The following is a 24,657-nucleotide window of genomic DNA, read 5'->3' on the forward strand; positions in this document are numbered from 1 at the left end:
TCAAAGCAAGTTAATCGTACTAATTATTATTCAAAATATATTTAAATTTAATTAACATATGTAAATATTAGTATAAAAAATTAAATAACAAAGAAATTGTGAATTTGGGTTGATAGGACCCATGGAAATCTCTGCCAGAAACCATTGAAGCATGATAATTGATAAGAAAGAAGACAGGAGAAAACAACTACGAGTAACATTAATATTATGGTTAGCTCTATTTATAAATTATACTTATTTTATTATTTAAAAAGGGATCAACTTGATATGTATTGGAAAACGAAAACCTAAAATCCTTTTAATGTTTGGAAATAAGAGAATCAAAATATGATGTTCCTTTTGCCTCTGACCATTGCAATAATTTTCAAGTTTTTAGTAATCTTTGTGAAATCAAGACGTCTGCACTTAAAACTTAGACCGAAACTGTAATAATAAACAGCATTATCAAATGGAAACTTACCAAAATGAATTTTATCTCAAGTTCAAACCCTAGCACTTGTGCATTTCTTGCTTTTCTTAATGGCCGACTTCCGTTGCTTCTTGTATTCTTCATATAACTGCAACGATGATGTTGTCCGATCCAGTTCCCCCCTTAATCTCTCGTTCTCTTTAATGTCCCGAAGGAGAGCAAAATGCCTACCGAGCTTCTTGCTGACCTCGTTTTCGTCGATCGGGGAAGGCTCATCTCTATCCAACATTGAGGGGAGTGCAGTGCTTCTGATTTTCCTCTTGTTATTTGATTTCTGGGTACTGCTCTGAGGGTTGAATTTGAACAAACCCTCTTCCAACGACAAGTTCTTAAAAGCTTGTTGAGGAGAAATGTTGATATAAACCTGGTTCTGGGCAGAATTCATGCTTGAGATGCCTGAGGCCAGTGTCGATATAGTTGGATGGTAGTGTTTAGACAGAAGATTCAGTTCCCAAAGTACTGAAGCAAGAGCCCCACTTAAGCTGGGGTCTGTGCCATATGGTTGGTATTTCTGGTTTTACATAGTTACAAAACAAAATACAAATCCAACAATCACATTAGTCCCTGTTAGTAAAAGAACCGAAATTCATAAAAAAGTGCCATAAAATTTCCATGCGTCACTATTCTTAATTATCTTCTGGACATTCTTCCCATAAACGAATCGCAAAGCTTAGAGCATAAAAATAGGTCAACAAGATAAAACGTAAATTTTAAAAGGAATGTTGAATTAATTTGCCAAGGAATCAAGGATATAGGAATAGAAAATTAATGCAATGTCACTCAATAAAATGCAAATTGGAAATTGTTCCATCATTTAAATAGTAGCAGAAAACTTACAGCGGCAATTGATCCTGACACGGAGCCACCACCAGCATCATTTTCTAATAGATTTCGGCACTTTACATTTTTCTGAAGAAGCTGCTTTAATGTTACCAAGGCTGTACATTCAAAAAAAGAAAACAAAAGAATGGCTTAAAAATACCATAATAAAGAACTGCAAATTAAGTTCTCCAGCAATTCAAATAACTCACTCACCAGCCATGGATTCAGCAGATCCAAAGCATAAAGAAAACGTGGCTAAGCGTTTTACAAATGCAGCTGCCTTTTGCATGTCATGTTGCCTATCATCACATAGAATTATCTTAAGAGCCTCGGCTAAAACTTCACCTTGATCCCTGCAACATAGAGAAAAAGCAAAAAAAATCAGCATTGACGACACATTTTGCAGTTTTCTTCTGGTGACTGGCTTTTCTTAAAAGGGAAAAAACCTGTTCCTGTTTCAGAAAATTGATTTCAGCGTTTAAAAAAGTTTGCACTAAGCTAGCCTCAGCCAGCTTTCGCAGCTGGACAAGACTTTAATCAAAGTGTTGATATTTACTCCGAAGCTACTGCTATTTAAGATAAAATGTAAGGGATGGCCAATATCCTACCTTCCAGGCCTGTAGTCAAGCACAAGATTGTAAAGCTGGACAAAAAAGTCTTGTAAATCAACATTCAAAGCATCAAGATTGCTCCTCATAACTTTAAAAGCAACAATGCAGCAGTGAAGGCGCTCAGAGACAGTCAAATTCTGCACTTTCTGGGCAGAACCATCTGAATTGGTACCTCTAGCGGCCAGCCTTTTCAAATAATTCATAAGATCCCCAATGTAATCCAGGTCAATCAGATGAGAAAACTTTCCTAAACCACTCAAACAAGGAGCTAGCAGATGATGTGCACCAGATCCACTAGAAGTTATATTACCATTCGCTTCAGAACTGAAAAGAAAATAATGGAATTACCTGGTCTGCTAGGGCTTAGAGATTTTAAAATATAGTAAAAATACAAGTTCAACTTAAATAAAAATAAATGGTATAAGAATTCATATGGTAACCACTTTATCATGTTGTCGGCAACTCGGTATTAACTACCCTAATCTAACATTATTTGGAAATCTCAATCAATGTTTTTTTGATAGAATTTAGGCCTCGTTAAAAACCCCTTTTGCACCCTCCATGTTATACAAGTAACATGAAGGACAAATAAGGAGGAAAAGAGTACCTAGAAATTTATAGATGAAAACTTTAGTACATCATAAGCAAACCCTCACAATCTGCTAACATCCCCATGGATTACATAAATCTCAATCAATGTTAACAGAGTTATGTTTATGAAACATGTATACCTAAACATAAGGAGATATTAAGATACCATACAAAGATAAGTTGAAATTCAACAAAAACAAGTTTGGCATAAAAAATCATCTTTTGTCACTTTATTTCATGTATAAACTAGGAAGAAGTCAAGCGAAAAGACCGATAGAGGAGATATATACAAAACAAGTCCCTCGCTGCCTTGCCTTATGATAACCTAGTGGCGCATCTTCCTTCAAACTAAAGCATGACATAGACTAGAGAAAATAAAGAGAAAATAAATATGATTTTATTTCTGGAATATTTGTCATCCACTATCCCTTTATAAATAAATCAAATACTAACGAGCTTTTATTTTGTATTATTATGGAAGCATACATGGCTGAAGCCAACACCCCTACGGCTACAATAATTGGTCAGAAAAGAAATAAACATCTCTCTCTCTCTCTCTCTCTCTCTCTCTCTTTCACACACACACTCTCTCCTGAGATCAAGGGCTGGGAGAGGTAACAAAAGAGCTCTTAGAAACACAATGCCCCTGAAACAGCAAGAGAATTCAGGGATCATCATTGCATTTGGTTAACTAGTTCTATTTCTACATAAGAGATTTCTCAACATATTTAGGCATATTATTGGTTCAGGGTTTCAGGCAAGGAGTTGAACATTGTTTTCATCAACAGAATAAACATGCAGCATATTTCAGCCTTAAACAATCAGTTACTGAAAAATTCAGAGTACCACTAATCAACCACACTGATAATTGTAATAGCGTAATGATCCAACACACCTGACTACAGATGATTGCATGGTATGCCTCAGGATGCGGAAATATGTCTCAAATACGGCAGAAAGTGTCTCAGACTGCATTCTCTTCTTTTCCACAACATCTGGTGTATAAGATACAGATTTATAATCTGCAGCAACCTAGGCAAAGCATTCAAAAATCAATGCAGTGATAATTATAACAAGATAAAGCAAACTTAAAAATAATGCAATTTCGGGTATAAGTACCTCTTCCTTCATCTTTGCTATAGTTTCTTTCTTACTTATCTTTCTGTTATTTCCTTGCAGTTGATTCGACTCCTCAAAATTCTTCCTCTTTTTATTTTTCTTGCTCTTCATTTTGTTATTATTATCTTCTTGAACTTCCGGCTTCCACAGATCATCATCAAATGACAAAGACATTAAGACCTGAAAAGGCATTGAAAATTAACTTTAGAAAAAGGAATTAAAGAGCAGGGAGACAACGTAATACATATATTACATATAATAACAAAATGAAATTTAGAACAGATGATGACAACTCAACATCTAATTAACATCTTAAAGATAAACATTCATTATGAAATTGAAATCCTATGTTTTCAGTTGTTGACCTCCATCTTGCATTCCTTACAACAACTTCAAATACCTTCTATGAGACAGCGGAAATGGAACTTCAACAAAGTTATTATCTTCTATGTCAAGGTTAAAAAGATCAGGGGTTGGAGATCATTATAGTCTCGAGAAGATAAAGTCCATAAAACAGATACTAACCATAAATGTAACGTGAAACGTAGCATTTAAGACTATCCAATACCTCAACAGAATCAGGATGCAGTTGACAATCATGAGCTTTGACATGATCCGCAATCAACCGAACGGCCTCAACAGTAGCTTCACCTCCATGTTTCCCCTCATTGGTAAAAAGTGACTTTATAGTTGAACAACAAAGTTTCCTGTAAGCATGTAATAGATACTTTGGTTGGAAAAGACAAAAGAAGCAAAGATGTACTTCATGTGATCATCACTGAAGCAACAATAGTAGCATGTTTTAAGGAGGGTGCAAGAAATTAATATCCAGGATGATACAGAAAATTCAAGTGAAATCTGTAATGATTTTCAAGTGATGATATTCAAGTGAAATCTGTAAGAAATAAAGTGAAACAATAGATTGTAAGATACTCCATAGTTTGATGGCTTTGGTCATTTGGTGAGGATTAACAGGTAAGCACAGTGATTGAGAAACAGAGAAGTATCAGCAGCTTTCTTTAAAAGGAGGCAACAGATCACTTGCCTCCTCTATGCATGAAATTATCAAAGTAATAGGATTGATCTTCTTGAGCAGAAGCTCAGACTCGTTAGATGTGGCAGAATGAAATTGTTAGCACACTGCTTTGGAGTTTAATAGTGCGTCTGAGTTCAACCATACAACTAATATATCGAATTCCCGTTAATAACGGCAAAACTTTAAAGGCCCTAAATAGATTACTGAACAATTTTAAACATTTCAAAGAACATCAAAACAGTATACCTTACAACATCATCTGAGGAGCCTATGTTTCTGACAACAGCTACTAACAAGCTTTCTCTGAAGTTGAAGTGAGGAACAGCATCAAGCAAAGTACAAACACAACGAACCACAACATGATGAAATATAGGCTGCTTTTCTAACGCTAACAACTTTTGCAGGAAGCCCTGTTGCATAACCCGATATTAGTATGAAGAAGAATGCCAAATTAACAACTATTTCTTGCACTAAAAAATAACTCAAATGGTGTGGAAACATCAAATCATATTGTTAGTCATACTACGAAACCAGCTAAAAGCTAGAATGCCCATAAGCATATCTTCATCACGATAGATGCAACATTTACTAAAATATATGACTTTGTTCACTAATTGCAGTGGCATTACACATTCTTTTCATATTCATCAAGAAATAATATGATTAAACAAATCCATGTGCCAATTAAACCACATTGTAGGCTTTCAGATAATAACAGCCTTATACAAAGAAAAGGTGGTAGACATACCTTTATCAAATTGTGAATACACGCATGTAGACTCCACTCAAGGACTAAACCAAATTATAGTTCAGAATTCAGAATAGTGACCACATTAAGATAGCAGTTCAAACCTTATAAGCTGATAGAAGTGTTGATTCATAGAACCGCATTTTTTTAACTTCCTTGGAAACTTTCATTTCTAGCTCTTTTTCAGTTGGAAGTCTAATCCGGTAGCTGTATTTTGCACGTTTAAAAGTTGAGTAAAAAATTGAAATACAATGCAATGAAAAGGAAAATTATCACAAAAAGATAATTAAGCGGCAGTACAGAAGGAAAGGAAAGATAGGTACCCAGGAATAATGTCTTTGAAGACAGCCAACAAGGAAAGCAGTCCAAGCTTTACGATTGTGTTATCGCCGTCTTTGGTAAATTGCAACATCTCTTTAAGAGACTTAATGTTTGTCTCTGGGTCTGCAAGTAATGCCATCCCAAGATCAGCTAGCTTACGCTTTTTGGTTTCAAATGCTTCTTCAGCCGTGAGGTCTTCTTTCACTTCTGCCTAAAAGGCAAACACTCTTAGAATATTGAAGATAATGAATAAAGAATAAGAATACATTATCTAGTCATTACCCACTGTAAATGCCATGAGGTAGGAACAAATGAAAAAAGCACACAAGCAGGATTTAGCACATCTAGCAGAATGCTCAAATAGATTTTTTTTTTTTGGGGGGGGGGGGATTTCTCCACCTATCTACCCCAAAAAATTTATAAAAATTGAGAACGACATCGATATAAATTGAATGAGAATGAATAAAACCTACCAGAAGGGTTTGTTAACATCATACATGTGTAGCCATTTTTAAGTTCTTGCCTTCTTGGTGATAATTGGTTTATGACGCAGAAATTATGATTACCACCATCCAAAAAGTTATAAACTTTGTGATGCACATACAAAAGCAAGAGGAAAATTTTTGTTTGCAACATCTTGACATGTAGAGAAGGGAAAGCCTTCCCCGAAAAATCCATATATATGAATATATAGATAATAACAAACACTTCCCTGAGATTTAAAGTGACTGAATCATTTCTATAAGATTCAAGTAGAATTTGCAGGTCCCCTTTCTTGTTCTCTTAGGACAGCTGTAAATATCATGATTTACTGATCACAACATAAGAAAGAATCCAATAAATCTGATATTTCCTTTTCTAAGGTAGGCAAAATTAAACACATTTAGATGCTTGACAAAATTAAGCCAACAACACTTTTTCCCATCAAATCCCATCGATCAACTCCTCCAAACTAATGATTCAAATGGCTGTTTATGCCAGAAAATATTGCATTACATTTCACCTTCAAGGCTTCCAGCCCCTCTATTTTTAAAATCCAATTGAACAGAACACTGAGAGCTAGCTTCTGCTATCAAAAATCCTAAAACCTTGTTTTTTAGATGTAGGCACTGAACATAACCCAACTAGGGAATTACATGAATTCAAATTATATCAGCCGGTCCAAAAGATAATACTTGTAGACTTCATAATATATGAACTCTGTTTCCATCATGTTCTGGTGATTGAAAGAGGTTATCATAAAGATGTAATAAGGATAAGGCAAAACAATAAGTGCCATAATAGACAAGCTGCTCTCGTTTAATTCAAGAACTCGAGGCAGTACCACATATAGTTATGTTGGTGCATGGATATAAAGAAATCTAAGGCGGGATGATTGTTATAATTGTCTGATAGGCCAGTCCAGCTCAAGTTTCATATAGTGCTACATGAATGCTGCTACAACTCTGATGCTCAACAAGAATGTTCCATTTTCTATGCATAGTGTATTAACATAATTGAAAATAACTAAGTTGATTATCCTCATTAGATGTAGCCTGTAGTGTGTAACAAAAAGAAAAGACATGGAACATTTGATTTCAAACATTATGTAAAAAAGGTTACCAAATCTGTCTGAGATGCTAATGTAAAATTTAATATTCACGCTTTTCTTGCTTAACATTGAAAGGCAGAAAGAAGAGAAATATAGAAACATACTAGTGCGGCTTCTTGTTGAGTTGGTTGCACTTCTTCGGTTTTAGCCGATTCCTTCCCCAGTTTCTTAGCCTCTTTCTTACTTTTTTTAAGCTTTGCTCTCCTTTCAGCTTTTGTCATCTTAACCATGCTCTTATCTACATCCCCTTCATTTTCAGCCACTTCTGCTGTCTGGGAAACTGCATTGTATAACAGCATAAACCATTGCATTCCTTCATTAAATGAATACACTTTCTTTAGAAACAAAGAAAGTAAAATAATTTATTGAAAAATGATAAGATACATGTTCGGTAATAAACTTCTCCATCCAAAGACTTGACAGGAAGAGCATCAACTGGAGCAACTTCAACAACACTTCTCTCATTCTCTTTGTGCTCCAACGCCTTCCTTCTTCGTTTCTCATATAAAGCCTCCAAAGCATCTTCGCTCACACCCTCCACCCGTGTGACTTGCCTGTCCACAAAAGAAGTTGCCATCATAAGTGGAAATAACTAATTCCCATTTCAAGTTGCCGCACCCAAATGCCAGTTTTAAAATTTAACTAATTACCACTATCCAAGTATTAAACCAAAGTATTTTGAAATAACAATCAAAAGAATTTCCAGTAGATAATAAATGATTTTGTAGCTTATATCTAAAAAAAATGAATCCGATAATTGAAGGGGGGGAAGAATGAGACTTGTTAATAGAATGAGTATCCAAGCGAGAGACGAAGCCAGCGTAGTCTTTGTTTTGATCAACGAATTGGAGATCCTCGTCAGAGACTTCAATCTCATCTTCTGCTATCTCCGGTGGGAGTTCCGGCGGCAGAATTATCTGCTTCCGCTGCTTACCCTTCCCTTTCCCCATGGCGATTTATTTTAATATGGTTTTTATTTTTTCTGAAATAAATAGAAATACGAAATTTATATGGCTCTTCAGTCTTCACTCTGCGATAAGCACTAAGCAGAACTGCAGAAGGATGCTAGGGTTTAGGGTTTATCTGTCTTCGAAAGGATATAGCCCAGGTCGAAGGCCCGTTGGGTCGGACTGGCAGCTAATATCTCGGGTCTCGGCCTTCAATAAAACTATTTTTACTGTATTTTTTAGATGGATCACTCGACTATAAAATTATAAAATAACCACTTAAGTTATTGGAGATTACAAAATGATTATATATATGAAACTACAAAAATGAATGTGAATACAAAATTTTAATTTAAAAGTATATAATATAGAATTTATTTTTATTTTAAATCTGACTATAATATAAAATATTCAATTATAAATCAACTATTGCATTTATTTTAGTGATTTAAGTATTCTCATGCTCCCTAAATAATTTAAGATTGAGTCCTTACTTGATCAATTTTATTTTTTGTCATTAACTGTACTATAAAAATATATAAATAAAATGTTGTAATTCATGTATCAAAAGTGGAATTTAGCCCATGATTAATGTGTCCCATTTCCCTCAACTTCTAGGTTTCATCCACCCAAAAATCATTTTTTATTAATTTATTTTCTTTTAATCAGACATTTGATTGGAGGATCACATTTATAAAATGGTCTGATTAAAAAAATTAAAAGATAAATAATCAGATTAGAATTTATCGCTAATTAAGTAGTAACGAGTGTTATTTTTTATTTTTGGTTCTAGACTACTTTTCCTCTGGTCTTGCGAGAGAGTAACAACCACCATCGTTAAAGACCTGTTGAACATTTTATCACTCAAAAGATTCTTCTCGATGCAATTTCAGTAGAGCACCCACTGTTCACGTAAAATTAACAGTCTTGTAAATTAAAAATATGTTATCAATATCGATAGCCTATTATTTTAATAGTTAAATGATATTGATAATTTTTATTCTATTAAAAAAACTGGAACTAATCTAAACCTATAACAACCTGGAAATTTGAAAATAATATTTAATTAAAATTGAGGATTTAATTGTGTAATTGGTGAAAATTAGAGATTAAATTGAAAGTTTTTAAAACTTGTAGGTTGTTGTACAGTTTAAGGAAATTCAGGGATTAAGCCATGAATTTATCCAAAAATATGTCGGCAGACACTATATAAAATGGAGAATCAGATGTGCGTGAGGTAAATTATTAACCAAAAAATTTATAAGTTTTCTTCCTTTCAAGTCTCAACTTCTAATCACGATCCCGACGTCGTCCGACCTCTGATCGTCGTTTTAAAAACATCATCGTGTCCATCATCAAATGAGGAACAAACCTCTTAAATTAATTGAAGTGAAACGCTGCCAAACGCCATGAATTTCAAGTCAAAGTCTCGACCTTTTTTTTAGTTCAATCGCCGAGAAAATCTTAAATTCATCGCCGATCGTTGCTCCGTTTACGACATCTCCCGCACCATCGTGTTCTTTATGTCGTTCCGAGTCCGCCGGTATCATCCTTGGTCTCCGTCGACGGCGGCGCGTGGGGAGGTGAAGCGGTCAAAGTTTCCGATTTGTTGAAATCGAGCTCTCCGCCGTTCAAAAATTTGAATCGAACTTTGTAAGTATCTCGAAATCGCTCAAAATAATTTTTAGGAATTTTTCCGTGAATTATACGCAGTTGGTCCCATGCGCCACCATTGCGTATGAGGAATGTAAAAAAGATCGGTTTGACCGGTTACAACCCGACACGACCCGTTGACCCGACCCGTTGACCCGGCCCGTTGACAGTTGACCGGGTGCTATTCTGGTAATTATTTGGAAAAGAGTGCTATTCTGGAAATTATTTTGAAAATGGTGTTATTTTCATAATTTTTTTAAAAAAATATTTTCCTAATTTTTTTTAAAAAAATGATATTTTAGTAATTATTTTGAAAATGGTGATATTTAGTAATTTTTTTTTGAAAATGATGCTATTTTCGTAAAATAATTGTTCATATCTTGACCACCTTTGACAAGAACTTTGATTGGTTTTGATAGGCCATTAAACGACCGTTAATATTTTTCGAGAATACCTATCCTGATATTTTTCGACGTCCCGAATACGTTTTTGGGGTCCGTTTCACCAAATTCGAACCTGAAAATCTCCAAATTGTCAGTCAACCCTTTGACTTTGACCAAGAATTTAAATATCCGACAGGTCATACTTTATGTTTTTTGACGTCATGAATCTGATTCTGAAGTTCGTTTTACCAAATTCTGACCCGAAATTCCCAAATCGAGCACGTGAACCCAAAAAGGCTTAGTAATTTAATATTTTGATTATTTATTTGAGTTTTGGTTAAGGAATTGATTCAATAAAATATTTTATGAAGGTACTCGTGTTTCACCTGAGCGAGGATCAGTTAGGTCTGGAGTTGTTCGTTCGTCAGATCAGCCCGAACCGCGTACTACAATAAATACATGTAGGTTTCCGTATATTAATTAAATAAAGATTAAGATTATTTATACTAGGATTCCAATATGAATTTTTTTCTAATTCGTAGGATCTAGTGCTGCAACAGAACGTGATCGACAAACCCAGTAATACGCTTCCCTATCTAATTTCTCAGATTGTTACAGGTGTGTTTCCCGACAGTGTTACATTATTATTGTTTTAAAATATATATTTGAATATTGTGTATCTGATATCTGATTTACCGCATATTTCTGATATGATTTCTGGTTACGGTATTTTATATCGATTCTCTTAATACTGATTATCCGATATCTGAATTTCCGTATACTACTGATTTGTCTTCTGATTTTCGTATTTCTGTATATGATTTACAAACATGAACACTTTTATGTTTTAAAGAATTAATCATGGTTTTCATTCAAATACATTCATGAACATCTCTATCATTGGGGGTATTGTTGAAGGAAATATATCTGTATGTTCCTCGGCTTTGTGCTCAGGGCCTTATTTGTTGTGTGGGCTGGGTGTATGGTTCAGGGGAACCTACACATTTTGTTTTGATGGGCTGGGGGTAGTGTTCATATTTTTTTAACGACATAATTGCATAAACTGATTTTACTGGAATATTTTTATCAGTATGTTTTTATATACACTGTATGGAGCACACTGGGCTTTTTAGCTCATTCTGTAGTTTTGCCCTTTTCAGATAACATCAGACCGTAAACTATCAGATTTGGCATCAGGAGAGATCAACTACTTATTTTGTACGAACTTATATTTCTATATGTTTTTCAGTTATGTTTGGTGACATGTATTTGCTATCGTTTTGGATATATCAATATTATTAACATTTTGTTATGTATTATATCTAATGTATTATAAGATGTTTTAAGGAAAAAAAATCTCTGAATGAGATATGTGACCACTTAGGTTTGGGTCTAAATTACAGACCGATTCTGGGGGTTACATTTGGTGGTATCAGAGCTTTCGGTTTTAAACACTCGGACTGTATATGGGTCCTAAATTTTGGATTTTTAAGAATTAAAAAAATGTCACCTTATTTTATGATTTAAAATTTTCTGGAGATCTCTGATGCTAATCTGACATATGTTTCAAATTCTTTTTGTAGAGCCTTATAGATCCAACGATGAGTGTTGCTAGAGCTCGTAGGAGTGACTCGACCTTCTGTTACGATTGACGATCCAATGTCTTCACGTGATCCTCCTGTTCCGCAAGTAGATCCGACCCTTTCTCATGATGATCAGTTTATTCCTGTGAGATACCCTCCCGTCACTGGAGATGAGGATACTGACGTGAATGAAGACGTCATTAATAGAGCTATATTCTGTATGTTTCAGAGAGCTGCCAGAGCCCCTAGTAATATGATTGCGGTTGAGATTTCAAATTCTTTGGTCGCTGCTGATGTAGTTCCATTCGAGGGTATTACTGGTGGACCCCAGACAGACGCTGAGTATTGGCTGGAAAACACATAGAGAATTATGGATGAGATGAACCTCGGACCTGAGCAGAAGTTGAAGGGGGCCCTAACTATGTTAAAGAAAGAGAGCTTTAGATGGTGGAAATCAATTTCTGGTAGTATTCTGAGAAACCAGTTAACATGGGATCTTTTTAAGACTCGCTTCCGGATTCACTACATCGGAGAAAGATACTTGCAGGAGCGACGTCAGGAGTTTCAGAATCTGGAGCAAGGTAATATGTCTGTTATGGACTACGAGGTTGAGTTCATCCGATTGAGCCGTTATGCTCCTGGACTTGTTGACACAGAGACAGATAAATGCTTGATATTCGAAAATGGACTCCAGTATGAGATCAGGAGTCGAGTTGCTACCCATCGGGAGAGGAATTTTGATGCCTTGGTTGAGATAGCCAAGACTGCTGAGGAAATAGAGCGATTGGGTATGGAGCGTAAGAGAGATAGTGATCGAGCTCAAACTCGATTCAGGAGGCCTTCTGGTTCTGTTGATTCTTCTGCATATCCTAGCAAGAGAGGCACCAGCTTACTTAGGAATGCATAAAAAAATTTGGTACCTGTTTTAAATATGGTTTTGGTGACCATTTTATAAGGGATTGTCCAGTATCAGTTACTACAGTTCAGACACCAGCTCGTACTCAGAGTATTGTTCAGACTCCAGTAGGGGGTTATACTTAGGAGAGGGCACCTGGATCGGCTAGTAGAGGCCGAGCATATCATAGTAGGGGTCCAGTCAGATCTGAGGCCAGACAACATGCATTGGTTTACACTGCCAGACTTTGACAAGATCGTGATGGACCTAATGTGACTACAATTACTATTACTATTCATTCAGTTCCCTACTTTGCATTGTTTGATAGTGGCTCTACCAATTCCTATGTATCGCATTCCATTTCTGATGGTCTAAATATTCCTGTTGAGAATACTGAGCATTCGGTGATAGTTCAAAGTCCCTTAGGCAAGTTCATAATGTTGGATCGTATTTTTAGAGAATGTCCTATAGAGATCAATGGGGAAATTTTTCTGGCCGACCTGATGGAGTTACCTTTTGGAAGAGTTTGATTTGATTCTCGGCGTAGATTGGTTGGACAAACATCGAGTAAATATTGATTTTGAGACCAAGAGAGCTATTCTGAATACCCCAGATAATCGAAAGATTGTAATGATCGGGGAACGCCGTGGATTTCTGACGAATGTTGTGTCTGCTTTAGTAGCTGAGAAGATGATCAGGAAAGGTTCCGAGGTGTTTCTTGCTTTTATATTGGATACCAGGAGTTCTCAATCTGATATTGAAGGCATCCGGATTGTCAAGGAATTTTCTGATGTTTTTCCCGAAGAGTTGTCTGGATTACCGCCGGATAGAGAGGTTGAGTTTGAAATTGAAGTCTATTCTGGTTCCACTCCGGTTTCAATGGCTCCTTATCGTATGGCCCCAAAGGAGCTTAAAGAACTGAAAGTCCAACTTCAGGAGTTGTTGGATAGGGGATTTATCCGACCCAGTGTATCACCGTGGGGAGCCCCAGTTCTCTTTGTCAAGAAGAAAGATGGGACATTAAGACTTTGTATTGATTTTAGAAAACTGAACAAGCTCACGGTTAAAAACAAATATCCTCTGCCCAGAATCGATGATCTATTTGAACAATTTCGAGGGGCTTTTATCCTTTTAAAAATAGACTTGAGGTCTGGTTATTATCAACTCAGGGTGAAAGACTCGGATATTCTGAAGACTGCTGTAACACCCCAACCCGTACCCGACCCGGATACGAGTCCGAGGTGTCACATTGACTTTTCAAACTTTGACTCTTGACAAAATTCAAAGAAAATTTAAAATTTTCCTTAGAGTAAAAGCAGTTTAGTTACGTAATTTGACCACAATAACCAAAATCGATCAAAGCATATTTAACTCAATCAATTAGTACATGCCAACTATATTCAAAATAACAAAAATCATTTAACTAATCTATTTTCTGATCTGAAATCTTGTAAGGGAGATGTTGACCTGTATTGCTCCTCACAGCTTCCATATTCACTTTTTGTAACCTGCGTGTGAAACACTCACACGCTAAGTCGATGACTTAGTGAGGCATAAAGAAAACACATCTAATGGAATTCATACCCACTAATCATGCATGACTGTTTTATGCTATCAAATTATACAACTCATTTACATATACATCAACACATATTCATGTATATTATGTAACATATACCATAACCCCTATCACACATATATCATATCATGCACACATCATATCACACATCATATACATATATCACATACATTGTTCTCATATCACCAACCTGTTTATCCTTACTAATTCCCTTGTCATTACTTCAATTCCGTCATATGAGCATATAATGAATATAAACATATTATATATTTTTTAATAAACCACAATACATTACTAATTTCTATAATCATATAATATATAAACACATAGCATCTCATATCACCATGACATATATGCACTTCTACCATGTCACGAGAAATACACATATCATTATATCAAATTATGTTCTCTTTTCAAAGCCCATGTACACATGTGAGAACTATAGATATGTGAGTATATAGAGGTTGTGTACTATGCTATCACCACAGCTCGTATAATTACACCGAAGTGCCACGTAGAATTGCACCGGAGTGCCGCGTAGAATTACACCGTAGTGCCATATAATAACGTCCATAAGGACCACATATCATTCCTTAAGAATCATATACATATACTAGGGATCAAGTATGTGTCTCACCAGACTTCACACATGCTCCAAAGAATACATATATGTCCCGAAGGACCACATATCATTCCTTAAGAATCATATACATATGCCAATGATCAAGTATGTGTCTCACCAGACTTTACACATATTCCAAAGAATACATATATGTCCCGAAGGATCGCGTAGACCCTCTACTCTTGGCATGCTAACTATACCCCTAGCTCTCAAGACACATAACATGGGCATTTTCTTTTATACTTATCATTTCACATAACACATAGTTCAATTACTCATAGAACATTTTCATATGATTCACATTTACATATCACATAGCTTATATACTTTCTCACGTAGTTACATAGATCCATGTCATATAACATATATCACAAAGTGCATATAATCACATATATCATATCATATAGCTTAGATCATTTCTCAGATGTTCATATAAACATACATATCATATCTTGTTCACATATGATCATATATGCTTCATATAACACATAGAAACACCTATAACACTTTCTCATAGCTTATATTAATTTTCAGAGTCCTTTCATATTACCTGATGACATATATCATATAGATATATAATAACTGATATCATATTATCTACATTATGCTCCATTTCTTTGTATTCCCTTAGATTATAAATTATGTCATATTTCTAAACATATATCATTTAATAGTATTTTTATTTAGGTGCTAATTTAATCTCTTTACTTAATTCAATTTCATATATTCATTATAATCTTTTCATATAGCTCCATTATACTAATTCTCATAATAAATCATACCACTATGTACTTGTCCAACTCATGTTTCCATTATGCATATACTGTTACTCATGTTTACCTAGTTCATATCACTTCTCATAAACTCACTTTCATCATATTTTCTTATTATTACATATTTTATCTCATAACCATGTATTCACATAGTCTTATATTTCATTATCATATTACTTATATTTGTTCTCTTATGACTCTTAATAAACATCTATTTCTATTTCCCTACATCTCTCGACTTATCTTCTATATTCCTATAATTTCATAACTTATTTTATATTCTCTTAATAACACTTAATCGTGTTTTTACATAAACCACATGGCACATACAAAACATATCAATTCAGATAATCAAACATACATACACTCATATTCAACTCATGCCTTTAATCATGAATTCATATGTAACACTTCAGGAAATAGACTCATCGCAAGTCTTATTCCCATCACACCATATACTATTGAATATGCACTCACCTGGTCTCACTAGTCAATCTCGATCTCTAATCTTTCCCCTGATCGATCTTACTTGCAGAATGTTCCAGAATTTCCTTATGCTCAGAATCTACATAAATGTACATTTTAAGGCAATTATTAGATACCTACACCTTGTAGTTGGATACTATCAACTTAAACGAACTTATTAAACCCATATTTTCAATTTTACTTTAGGGGGTATCGATTCCCTACTGGGGGTATCGATACCCTCATGACATTCTGGAATTATGTCGTTTGAGAGGGTATCGGTACCCCTTTGAATGGGTACCGATTCTCCCTAACCCAGAAATCATTTTCAGCACGAAATTACTTCATTTCCTCTCAAACACTTCATATATCATCCTCTTTCTTATTCTTAACTTACATATACATGCTTAAACTCATTACTACTCATTCAATACATCTTTAACTTCAAAATCTAATTCTCTACATATAATTCAAGAATCACACTAATTTTTCTTCTTGTTCTAAATTCAATTACATCACTTCATATCTCTTAATTCAACCATTGACAAGTCAAATTTATCTTCCAATTTGAGTAAAGAACTCTATTCCAGAATTTCATTCAAAAACTCTTAATCTTTAATCCATCCTAATTCCACTATCCTTTGTTTTTAAGATGATTCAAGATTTCCTTAAGCTTAATTATCATCCAATAATCATAACCAAACCTTTAGTTGAACAAATAATCAACTAATGAAGAAACTTACCTTTGCTTATGGCTTCACGATGGAAAAGAAGAGAATGAATAAGAGAAGTCTGGAACTCTCTCATATTTCCCACGTTTATAATACTCAAAAAGGAAGATAAAAATCTTTCCCATGAAAAGACCATTTTGCCCCTTTAGTTCATCCATCTTTGCTATTTAATCCAATATTAAAATTCTTTACTTAAATCCCAAGACTTTCAAAATTTACAATTTAGTCATTGACCCTGATTTGGGATGTTACAACTACTTTATGTACTCGGTATGGGCATTATAAGTTTTTAGTGATGTCATTCGGGTTAACAAATTCCTCTGATGCTTTTATGGATCTGATGCATAGGGTGTTTCGACCTTATTTGGACCAGTTTGTAGTTGTGTTCATTGATGACATACTGGTGTATTCTAGAAGTGAAGCAGAACATGAGGAGCATTTAAGAAATTGTTCTACAGTCTCCAAGGGAGAATAAGTTATACGCTAAGTTGAGCAAGTGTGAGTTTTGGCTCAGCAAAGTGACTTTTCTTGGACATATCGTTTCTGCTGATGGTATTCGGGTGGATCCAAGCAAAATATAGGTTATTCTGAATTGGAAGCAACCCATGAACGTTTCTGAGATCCTTAGTTTCTTGGGCTTAGCTGGTTGCTATCGTCGTTTCATTAAGGGGTTCTCCCTTATTGCAGCTCCTCTGACGAAACTATTGAGGAAAAATGTTCCATTTGTATGGTCTGAGAACCAACAAACTAGCTTTGAGAAATTGAAGATTGTTCTAACTCAAGCCCCATTGATGATTCAGCATAAATCTGAAAAAGATTTTTCTGTCTACATTGATGCTTCTCACTCTGGATTAGGATGTGTTTTGATGCAAGATGGGAAGGTTGTCGCTTATGCTTCGCGTCAGTTAAAGCCGCATGAGCGTAACTATCCTATTCACGATCTGGAGTTAGCTGCCGTGGTTTTTGCATTAAAGATCTGGAGACACTACCTCTACGGAGAAAAGTGTTATATGTATACTGATCATAAGAGTCTGAAGTATCTATTTACTCAGAAAGAATTAAATTTGAGAGAACGTCGCTGGTTGGAGGTTCTAAAGGACTATGATTTAGAAATAGAATATCATCCAGGGAAAGCTAATGTAGTGGCAGACGCCTTGAGCCGTAAGATGATATCATATCTCAGAGCCTTATTCGCCAACTTGAATTTATTTGATGATAATAGTTTGTTAGCAGAGTTGCAGGTTAAACCTACTTTGGCCGATGAGATTAAGACCAAACAACTTCTGGATAGCTCATTGCCTCCCATTATTGAGCAAGTTAAGCAAGGATCGAGTTCAGAGTATACTGTGGACCAGGATGGTAGTTTGTGTTTTCACGGTCGTTATTGTGTTCCTAAAGATGATGAGTTGAGACGGGTTATTCTTCAGGAGGCTATAGTAGTCCTTATGTTATGCATCCTGGCGGGGACAAAATGTACAATAATCTCAAAGAGCGCTACTTATGGACTGGTATTAAAAAGAATATTTCAGATTTTGTGGTGAGGTGTTTGACTTGTCAGCAGGTTAAGGCAGAACACCAGCATCTATCTGGATTGTTACAGTCAATTAAGATTCCTGAATGGAAATGGGATCGCATTACGATGGATTTCGTTACTGGTCTTCCTCTGACTCCTTCCAAAAAGGATTCTATTTGGGTGATTGTTGATCGAATCACCAAGTCAGCGCACTTTATCCCTATCCGGATTAACTATTCTCTGGACAAACTGGTTAAGTTGTACATTTCGGAGATTGTTAAACTTCATGGTGTACCGTTGTCTATCATATCTGATCGAGATCCAAGGTTCACTTCCAGGTTCTGGAAGGCTTTGCACGAGGCTCTGGGTACTCGTTTGAATTTCAGTACAGCTTTTCATCTCAGACTGATGGACAGTCTGAGCGAGTTATTAAGGTGTTGGAGAATATGTTACGGGGTAGTGTGATTGATTTTCGTGGTAGTTGGGAAGATTTCTTGCCACTAGTTGAGTTCACTTACAATAATAGTTATTAGGTGAGTATTCGCATGGCACCGTACGAGGCTCTGTATGGACGTAGATGTCGTACTCCTATATGTTGGACTGAGTTGCATTATAGAAAAACTTTGGGTCCAGACTTGGTTCGAGAAACTGAAGATACTGTCAGATTGATCCGTGATCGCTTAAAAGAGGTATTCGATAGGCAGAAATCATACGCAGATAAGCGACGTAAGGATATCGAGTTTGAGGTTGGAGATCAGGTTTTCTCAAGGTATCCCAATGGAAGAATGTATTGAGATTTAGACGTAAGGGTAAATTGATTCCGCGATTTATTGGGTCGTATCGTATTTTGAAGAAAGTTGGACATATTGCTTATCAACTTGAGTTGCCTCCCCAGCTCAGTCGTATTCATGATGTTCTTCATGTGTCTATGTTGAGGCGATATCGTCCAGATCCGGATCACATCATTCAGTTGATGAGGTAGAGCTGAGACCTGATTTGTCATATGAGGAAGAACCTATTCAGGTTTTAGAGAGAGATGAACGAGTTCTTCGGAATAGGCGTATTCCAATGGTCAAAGTTCAGTGGAGTAATCGTAGCCCATCAGAAGCTACTTGGGAGACATTGGAGTCAATGGAGGCTCAATTTCCTCATCTATTTTCATAAGGTAAATTTCGAGGACGAATTTCATGTAGAGGGGGAGAATTGTAACAACCTGGAAATTTGAAAATAATATTTAATTGAAATTTAGTATTTAATTGTGTAATTGGTGTAAATTGGGGATTAAATTGAAAGTTTTCAAAACTTGTAGGTTGTTGTAGAGTTTAAGGAAATTCAGGGATAAAACCCTGAATTTACCCAAAAAAGTATCGACAGACACTTTATTAAATGGGGAATCAGATGTGCGTGGGGGTGAATTATTAAGCAAAAAATTATAAGTTTTATTCCTTTCAAGCCCCAACTTCTAACCCCGATCCCGACGTCCTCCGACCTCTGATCGTCGTTTTGAAAACACCGTTGTGTTCATCATCGAGTGAGGAATAAACCCCTTAAATTAATTGAAGTGAAACACTGCCAAACGCCGTGGATTTCAAGTCAAAGTCTCAACGTTTTTTTAAGCTCAATCGCCAATAAAATCTTAAATTCATCGCCGATCGTTGCTCCGTTTACGACACTTCCCGCACCATCGTGTTTCTTATGACGTTCCGAGTCCGCTGGTGTCATCATTGGTCTCCGTCGACGGCGCGCGTGGGGATGTGAAGTGGTCAAAGTTTCCAATTTGTGAAATCGAGCTCTCCGCCGTTCAAAAATTTGAACCGAGCTTTGTAAGTATCTCGAAATAACTCAAAATAATTTTTAGAAATTTTTCCATGAATTATGCGCTGCCAGAAACGGTCCCACGCGCCGCCACTGCGCGTGGGGAAGGTAAAAATGATCGGTTTGACCGGTTACAACCCGACCCGACCCGTTGACCCGACCTGTTACCGTTGATCGGGTGCTATTCTAGTAATTATTTGGAAAAGTGTGTTATTCTGGTAATTATTTTGAAAATGGTTCTATTTTTGTAAATATTTTTTAAAAAGATAATTTTTAATTTTTTTAAAAAAATGGTATTTTAGTAATTATTTTGAAAATAGTGATATTTTGGTAATTTTTTTGAAAATGATGCTATTTTCGTAAAATGATTGTTCATATCTTGACCACCTTTGACCAGAACTTTGACTGGCTTTGATCGGCCATTAAACGGCCATTAATCTTTTTCGAGAATATCTATCCTGACATTTTTCGACGTCTCGAATCTGTTTTTGGGGTTTGTTTCACCAAATTCAAACATAAAAATCTCCAAATTGTCGCTTTGACCAATAATTTAAATATCCGACAGGGCATACTTTATGTTTTTCGACGTCCTGAATCTGATTCTGAAGTCCGTTTTGCCAAATTCTGACCCGAAATTCCCAAATCGAGCACGTGAACCCGAAAAGGCTTAGTATTTTAATATTTTGATTATTTATTTGAGTTTTGGTTAAGGATTGATTCAATAAAATATTTTATGAAGGTACTCGTGTTTCACCTGAGCGAGGATCAGTTAGGTTGGAGTTGTTCGTTTCAGATCAACCCGAACCGCGTACTACAATAAATACCCTTAGGTTTCCGTATATTAATTAAATAAAGATTAAGATTATTTATACTAGGATTCCAATATGGATTTTTTTCTAATTCGTATGATCTAGCGCTGCAACAGAGCGTGATCGATAAACCCAGTAATAGGCTTCCCTATCTGATTTCTCAGACTGTTACAGGTGTGTTTTCCGACAGTGTTACATTATTACTGTTTTAAAATATATATCTGAATATTGTGTATCTGATATCTGATTTACCGCATATTTCTGATATGATTTATGGTACGGTAGTTTATACCGATTCTCTAAATACTGATTATCCGATGTCTGAATTTTCGTATACTATTGATTTGTCTTATGATTTCCGTATTTCTGTATATGATTTCCAAACATAAACACTTTTATGTTTTAAAGAATTAATCATGGTTTTCATTCAAATACATTCATGAACATCTCTATCATTGGGGGGTATTGTTGAAGGAAGTATATCGCAGGTTCCTCGGCTTTGTGCTTAGGGCCTTATTTGTTGTGTGGGCTGGGTGTATGGTTATTGGGAACTTACACATTTTGTTGTGATGGCTGGGGGTAGTGTTCATATTTTTTTTAACGACATAATTGCATAAACTTATTTTACTGGAATATTTTTATCAGTATGTTTTTATATACACTGTATGGAGCACACTGGGCTTTTTAGCTCATTATGTAGTTTTACCCCTTTTCAGATAACAACATACCGTAAATTATCAGATTTGGCGTCAGGGGAGATCAATTACTTATTTTGTACGAACTTATATCTCTATATGTTTTTCAGTTATGTTTGGTGGCATATATTTGCTATCGTTTTGGATATATCAGTATTATTAACATTTTGTTCTGTATTATATCTAATGTATTATAAGATGTTTTAAGGGAAGAAAAATCTCTAAATGGATATGTGACCACTTAAGTTTATGTCTAAATTATAGACCGGGTATGGGGATTACAAAACCAGTAGTTTCTTCTTGTATTATCGATATTATGATCACTTCTAGGGGTTAAGAAAGTTATTGCAGTCCGCATGGGAGCGTTATTTGGTTAGAGAATAGGTCGTCTTGTTCCCTTTTCTTGGTATATGCTCAATCAACAATTTCCACAAATCCTTAATAAGATGAGTTCAGATAAATTATTCTTTGGTTGAATCATCTTCTTAGATCATTTTGACACTCTCGCAACTATCAATCTTGACTATTACTTGCAGGGGCGTTCAAAATTATCCGATTTGAATTATTTGACCCGTCGTTCCATTGACCCGGTTAAAAGATATTATGTATTTATAATGAAATTATTCGATTTTATCCGACCCACTGTTTTTCTCGGGTTTCTGGTTCGAGCCCGAATCACAAAATATCCTTTAATCGGATATCTGTCGACCCATTACCTGATTTCTTTATTTTTTTATTTTTTATTAAACTTTTTGTTACTAATTCTCAAATTATTTTGTCCTATCATTCTAAATTCTTAATTTCTTAAATTATTTTCACCACAACATTTTAAATTGTTAATTTCTTAAATTATATCACCCCAACAATCTAAATTATATCTCAAATTATTTCTTTTAACTTCAAACTATTTTAAATATAATTGTATTTTTTAATATTATTAATTAATTTTATCTTTTAATTAAGTAATTTGAATTTTTAAATTTTATGGGTGGATTATGTATTATAAACCTTTAAATTTTAAAAACAATATAATTTTTTTTAAAAATTAAAATAATTTAAAATCAACTACATGTGACTCGAAAATTAAGGTACCCAAACTTTACGAGTACCCGATTATGAATATGCAACCATATAAAACCATATATATAATGTATATTGTGTTTATAATATGTAACATTTTCATAATATATATATATATATATATATACAAACGCATGTGTAACCAATAATGATAATTAATTCATATAATCAAACACATATATTCACATAACTAATAATAATATAATATAATATAATATATATACCTATATAATAAGCACCCTACATATAACTAAATAACTAGCCCATTAATCTTTTGTATTTAATTTAATTAATATTATATATAAACATAAATGAACTTGGATGCAGTCTTGGACAAAATGAGTATCTACAATGTTTATATTTCTTTTGTTCCATACTGCCTAAATAATCGCTTCAAATAATATATTTTTAAATTAAAACATTAAATTTATAAAATCGCATGTATTCTATATAGTACTCAAAATAGACTAAAAAGAAGAAAAAAAAACTAAAAAAAAATGCAATGAAAGGTTTGACCGCAAAATTGATGTACTTAAAAAATTTTGAGATTTAAGGTTTAAATTATGATTCATTCAAACTTGAATCTTCTTGTATATGGATTATATTTATATCTATTTTAATTGTAATTATTTATATATTATATTATATTATATTGTGATTATAAATACATTTTTTCATATCATTTATCAACAAAATTATGAATTTATTGTCATTGATGAAAATGGCAATTATTTTAATGCTTTGCTGAATATTATAACAAGAAGTAATAGTTTGAAGCATCTATAAGCTGAAGTAATTTCAATTTCGTTGACAACTAAATACATGATACATCACCAACCATAATACATTTATTTGCATATTCATAGTTTATGAATCGAATACGTGCTAGTTATCATTTAAATAGATATTTGGTTATTTTAGGAAAAAATATTTGAATATGAATAGAATATTATGGTTTGAGATTTTTTAGAAAAAATAATTGGTTACTTTTTACCGGATCGATGGATCTATTATCAAATATCTGTATATATATTTATTTATTTAGTTGCCCAGGTTTCAAGGCTTTGCCTTGACTAATTCGGATCAACCCGTATCGCACACTTGACTTTGGTGGATGAGTATCTCAATAAGCATTTTATGTATTGAGTAATTTTATCTATATTTTTTTTGTACAAAAAGTATAGGTCATGAGTGATTCCCCCAGTCCAGGTCAAGACATACCTAAGACCCAATTGAAATTTATATAGGAATTTACAGATTACCCACCCAGAGTGACGGTTGTAGGATTCGAACTTGATCTTACAAGCTCAAATTATTAAATCTCAACCACTTGTATCAATACTCGTTGACATTTTATCTATAGTTTTATATATGAATTGATTGTAGTTATAATTATATTATTTTTTAAAAATAAATTTCCTTATTATTTATTTCTCTATAATATGTATCAAATTCATTATCTACTTAACCGATTTAATAAATCGATTAAATAATTTAGAACCGTTAAAAATATTAATTAATGCTTCTGATGTAAAAAATAAGCTAATTAATTTATGTGAAACTGTAAGTATCTTTGAAGTTAGCAGTGAGCAGAATAATTAGATTTTTTATACAATTACCCATATTTGATTTAGTAATCAATTAATCTGATTCGGATATTATAAAAATTAACTATACAATAATTTTTTGTTTAACTTTTCAAATAATTCTGGACCATTTAATGAATTCTTTATAAATTTAATTTTCTTAATCTAAAATGATAATATGTAAATATATTTTATTAATAATTTTAATTATCAGATAAAC

General features: G+C 34.3%; 1 protein-coding gene across 2 annotated transcripts; it reads right to left on the reverse strand.

Moving 5' to 3' along the window:
- Positions 1 to 317: 317 nt before the first annotated feature.
- On the reverse strand, positions 318 to 8,337 carry LOC120121220 (nucleolar complex protein 3 homolog). Of its 2 annotated transcripts, none has more exons than XM_039140645.1 (13): positions 8,089 to 8,337; positions 7,693 to 7,835; positions 7,413 to 7,588; positions 5,720 to 5,928; positions 5,501 to 5,603; positions 4,895 to 5,058; positions 4,181 to 4,319; positions 3,613 to 3,792; positions 3,389 to 3,525; positions 1,900 to 2,226; positions 1,505 to 1,644; positions 1,307 to 1,407; positions 318 to 980 (listed from the first exon to the last, which is right to left on the reverse strand). In XM_039140645.1, the coding sequence occupies exons 1-13, from the start codon at positions 8,256 to 8,258 to the stop codon at positions 483 to 485; spliced, it is 2,487 nt and encodes an 828-aa protein (XP_038996576.1). In that variant the 5' UTR covers positions 8,259 to 8,337; the 3' UTR covers positions 318 to 482. The 2 variants fall into 2 exon arrangements, with proteins under 2 accessions (XP_038996576.1, XP_038996570.1); XM_039140639.1 differs by having other exon boundaries at positions 7,693 to 7,862.
- Positions 8,338 to 24,657: the final 16,320 nt, after the last annotated feature.

Source organism: Hibiscus syriacus, unplaced genomic scaffold (genome assembly GCF_006381635.1).
Source record: "Hibiscus syriacus cultivar Baekdansim isolate YM2019G1 unplaced genomic scaffold, ASM638163v2 tig00001120_pilon, whole genome shotgun sequence".
NCBI classification, from domain to species: Eukaryota; Viridiplantae; Streptophyta; class Magnoliopsida; order Malvales; family Malvaceae; genus Hibiscus; species Hibiscus syriacus.